The 5,084-nt window shown below is 43.8% G+C and overlaps 1 protein-coding gene across 1 annotated transcript in view; it reads right to left on the bottom strand.

Moving 5' to 3' along the window:
- Positions 1-212: 212 nt before the first annotated feature.
- Positions 213-5,084, bottom strand: part of Edem3 (ER degradation enhancing alpha-mannosidase like protein 3) — a 62,926-nt gene continuing 58,054 nt past the window's right edge. The window contains exon 21 of the mRNA XM_029475676.1: positions 213-933. Within this exon, the coding sequence (XP_029331536.1) occupies positions 530-933 (404 nt within the window). The 3' untranslated portion in view covers positions 213-529. The remainder of the gene's footprint in view (positions 934-5,084) is intronic.

The following is a 5,084-nucleotide window of genomic DNA, read 5'->3' as shown; positions in this document are numbered from 1 at the left end:
CATTGTTGGGAGAGGGAAAGAAATCAAGTCGTCCTGGCCATTGGTCACTGATTGAAGCATGTAACAGCGATGCGCAGAAACTGTCATTGCCATAAATGCATCTGCTTCAGAGCCCGTAGGTCACTGAGCGAGCTCCTGTGAAGGCAGCAAAGCCGCAGTGCCACAATACTCACCCAAATCTTCTCCAAACCCAAATCAGAAAGCGACACTGACTCTGTTCCCAGGTTCCATTAGCTGAATTGGCTTCTTGTCTACCCAGGAGTGGCCAGTCATCTTTCCCTGGCCAGGGAGCTGCAGGTTAGATGACACCACCATTTGAGGGCTTGTGAGTTTCCACTTTGGATGGGACAGTCTCGGTGAGGTCAGCTCTAACACAGCATGCTCCAGGTTCCTATGGTGACTTCTTACCCAGTCAGAACGTGCTTGAGCAATGCTCAGAGCCTCCCAGGAGAGCCTGCTTGGTACAGGGTGTCACAAACCACAGTTTACCTCTTCTTTTTAAATATCTACCAGCAGAGTCTTTACAGAATCATAGTTCATCCTTCTCCATCATTTCAAACGCTTCTATGTCTTCATTCCAGTCTGCTAATATGGAATCTATAGGCTGGGCCTTTGTACCCCAGCTGACATTAGGACTGGAATCTTCCTCAGTTTCTGATTGTTCTTGAAGTTGGTTATCTAAGTCTGTACATTCACCATCGAGACTTGTAGTCTCCTGGTTTTCTGTGGAACTAGATATCTGTTCAGAAGGGGCAAAGCCGGCAGCTTCTTCACTGTCTGCTGGAGATGCCTCTGAGTGAGAATCTGGAGGGTTTTCAGGGCTCTCCTGATCAGCCAAGTCGACTGTCTGAGAAAGCGAGAGCATCTGCTCTGCGCTCTGATTCTGAGAATCATTTTCAGAAGACGGCTGGTCTTCATTTTCCATTTCGGGATCTGCACAGGAAAGAAGCAAACACATCACTCTCCCTCTTAACAAGTGCACCGCACTCACAAAGTCACCTGGTTTCTGCAGTGAAATAAACAAAGCGGCCAATCAATGCCAAACAGAAAGAACAAAATGCCCTGAAGGTCTTACAACCGCAGTTTCAGTACAGCTGGGAGTGCGCTGCCAGTGAAAACCAGCGTCCCTGCAAACGGAAGGGGTAATAATAACTAGCAGCATAGCCCTGACTTGTATGAGGATTACTAAGGAACAAAAGCAGCAAACAAACATGTTAAAGTGCGTATAAAACTTCACCATCACGGCTAGAGACGGCTCAGTGGCTCCGAGTGCTTGTTGGACAATGCCATGCAACAAGCTGGTGTCTCATAGATACCTGTAACTCCAATTCCAAAGGACCCTATGGCCTCCATGTTTATGTATAAGCATGAGCGCGCGCGCGCGCGCGCACACACACACACCTATACATACAATCAGGCATACATATACAATTTATTAATACCTAAGTTCAAGAAAGCTTGTACACAAAAACATCCTAAATGCAATAAATTTTAATAGCATATATCATTGCTAAAACTTGAAATCATATTTGTTGGAAAAGTGAAATTACCACTCAGGGATCCACTTAGATTCAAACAAAAAAACCTGATGGTTACAGTCATTAATATGACTCATCAAAATATTTTCATAAACTGAGATTGTTAATAAAACTATTACTGTGTATTAAAGTTATTCTAAAATTCACTAGGAGCCTAAGCAGGTACAGTTTTTGTAATAAACATCAAATATGAAGCCCTGGAAGTCCTCTGAGTTCCTACACTGCAGTATTTAATGGTCTTGTCACCACTGCCCACATCCCGCTTGCCCTCTTTCTGCAATGCAGCCAACAGAACTCTGCCAGCTGCCTGGTGCCGGAGAGAAAATGAGGAGTGAAAAACTAACACTATATCTGTCTTTAAGCATCTCACAGCCCAACGAGAAAACAATATCCACAAAAACTGGATATGTGTGCACATAAAAGAAATATCCCACTTTTAATCAGGGAGCTAGGCACAGGCTACAAGGAAAGCTTGCAGTGATAACATCCGAGGGCCCCTTCTGAAAGGAAGCAGAGCATGGGGTGGGAGAGGGAAGAAAATGGACCTACTAAAAAACCCAACTAACCCTGGAGGAAATGTGGCCAGGCAGGCACATGCGGGTGGGCATGCACCGAGCTCTCAGGTAGCATCGCCTTAGGGAAGTTTCTGCACACACATGAGCACACACACTTACTCTCTCCAGTTCAGGGTTAGAGTCTTTGGATGGTTTAAGTAAGAACTGTCACCCACAGACTTGAGGATTGACACCTGGTCCCCAGGTGCCCTAGGTGGTGCTACTTGGGAAAGTTTAGGAGGTAGAGTCTTCCTGGAGGAAGTGTTCACTCAGGATGAACTTTGGGAGGTTGATAGCCTAGGGCCACTTCCATTTTCTTTCTCTGGTTTCTGGTTAAGGCTGAAGATGTGACCTCTCAGCTGCCTGCTGCCATGCTGCCACTGCCATTACAGATTCTAGCCCTGTGGAAATGTTCTCTAAATCAAACTCTTCTCTAAGCTGCCTTTGCAGTGGTGTTCTGTCACAGTAACAGAAAAGCAACTTAACACAGGTGGGTTTCTGGTTTTCTTGTTAGTTTTTTGCAGGGGAGCTGAAGGTTCAGACATCTTAGCTTCCTTCTCTTTTCTTTTCAATGAAATGCCTTATTTCTCTTATTATTTTACCATCTCAGGGTTCTGAGCTGTGAAGGCACAATTAAGTAAAAAGTTGGGAACCATGGGGGTGAGATTAAACAAAGAGGGAGCTCAGCACTAGACGACCATAGGTTCAGGAACAACAAAGTCCTCAGGCTTCTCTTTGTACTACTCAAGTCTAGAAGGGCAGGACGAGTGCAGGACGAGTGCAGGACTGTCCTGTCGAGTAAGGAAGACTGCATGTGGCTGAGACCCTTCAGAGGTTACATTATGATCTGGTGTCTAGGTAATGCCATAAACAACAGAATAACCAAGGTAAATATAGAAAGAATACAAGTATTACCTATATTTTTAGACTATGACTGTATACTGAAACTAAAGTGTGGTGGTTTGAAGACAATGGCCATCAGAGCCCACAGAGAGCTGCACTATTAGGAGGTGTGGCCTTGCTAGAGGAAGCACATCACTGGGGATAGGATTTGAGGTTCAAATGCTCAAGTCAGGCCCAGTGTCACTCTCTCTTCCTGCTGCCTGCTGCCACAGAACTCTTAGCTACCTCTCTAGCACCATGTCTGCCTGGATGCTGCCATGCTTCCTGCCATGAAGATAATGGACTAAGCCTCTGAACCTGTAAGCCAGTCCCAACTACATGTCTTCCTTTATAAGAGTTGCCGTGTCCAGGACAGCCAGGGCTACACAGAGAAACCCTGTCTCAAAAAACCAAAAAAAAAAAAAAAAAGAGTTGCCGTGGTCATGGTGTCGCTTCACAGCAACAGAACACTAAGACATAAACCAAACCTAACGCCGGGCGTGGTGGCGCACGCCTTTAATCCCAGCACTTGGGAGGCAGAGGCAGGCGGATTTCTGAGTTCGAGGCCAGCCTGGTCTACAAANCAGGCGGATTTCTGAGTTCGAGGCCAGCCTGGTCTACAAAGTGAGTTCCAGGACAGCCAAGGCTACACAGAAAAACCCTGTCTCGAAAAACCAAAAAAAAAAAAAAACAAAAAACAAAAAAACCAAACCTAATTTTAAGAAATACTACCAAAGTTAATAAAAAATATTGTAAAAAACCTAAGTGCAAGCATCACTAACTCCTCAGTAGAAGCCCAGCATCTAACAGTGAAACTGTACATCTTCCCTAATATAAGTTAAAAAAAACCTTCAAAACAAATTTATGACAGGTATACAGCTCATATTGCTTAAAATATACAATGACAGTAAAAATAAGAGCTGATTAAATTTATAGATGTGTTCCAGAACAGGACATCATCACATTTACGTTTTTACACACTATAAAAATATGCAAATACATGATTTAAAAATGAATCTCATTTCTACTTCTTTTAGCTTTTGAATTAAAGCTGAAATTCTAAACAGATTCAGTAAGGGAAGAGATACCATGTGAAATGTATTCAAAACAAAACTTAAGTAACTTGCAGAGGAATAAACACATAGGTCAGAAGAGCAGAAGCACAGGCACTGCCATCTGTAAAAGCCTGTGGACCCACAGGACAAGAAAGAGCAGGAACAGCAGCCAAGCCAGCCTGGGCTCTGATCTGAGAGGAACAAAGATTCAAAGGAGGTACCTGTCACTGTCTAAAGGGTGTAATGTTGATGCAGAAATGGCGCATCAAAAAGCCAAGAAAAGTCCAAGGAACATTAGTGGGTCTTACTAATCAAAGGGGAAGATAACATTGGTGAAAACTTGAGTTTGCATGCTATACAATCATTCACTCACCAGCACATTCTATGGTAACTAAGAGCAAACCTCACATAGTTAAGAAGAGCTATATATTAAACAATCATATAATACAATCATTGAACTATATTAGGAGAAAACCCTTATATTCTGCCAAGAGTGAGAAGAAAAAGGTCATACAGAAGGTGGCATTTGATTTGAGAATAGAATGGCTAAACTTCTCAAAGAAGAAAAGAGTCACAGGGATGTAAAAACCCGACAGGTGAATCCACACAGAACCTGACCATAGCGCTGGGCACTCCTCTCCAGGCAGAGAGCCATCTGCTCAAGTCTGAGGCTTCCCTTGCTAGAATCAGACCTTTACGACAGTCTAGCACAGCCCAGCACCAGGGCAGACACACTGAAACCTACGTTGGATGGATTATTTGAGGACTGAGACTGCTTGGCTTAAATTCAGGGCAGTCTATAAGACAGGACTCTTTCTTTTAATCTCTTTTCCATTTTCTGTCTGATGTTTTACCTGATAAACACACAATAGTAGCCTTGAAAGCATTTGTCTCTAGCCTTGAGGGCTGCCTGTTTTGTAGGCTGAAAGCTTGAGAATGTACTCGATCTTTAAATGCTGATGTTTTCCTGCATAACAAGAAGAAGAGGACGTGGTGGCGCACGCCTTTAATCCTAGCCCTTGGGAGGCAGAGGCAGGCAAATTTCTGAGTTCGAG

This window comes from Mus caroli, chromosome 1, assembly GCF_900094665.2.
Source record: "Mus caroli chromosome 1, CAROLI_EIJ_v1.1, whole genome shotgun sequence".
NCBI classification, from domain to species: domain Eukaryota; kingdom Metazoa; phylum Chordata; class Mammalia; order Rodentia; family Muridae; genus Mus; species Mus caroli.
The sequence above is the reverse complement of the archived record's forward strand: the minus strand, read 5'-3'. Positions and strand labels throughout refer to the sequence as shown.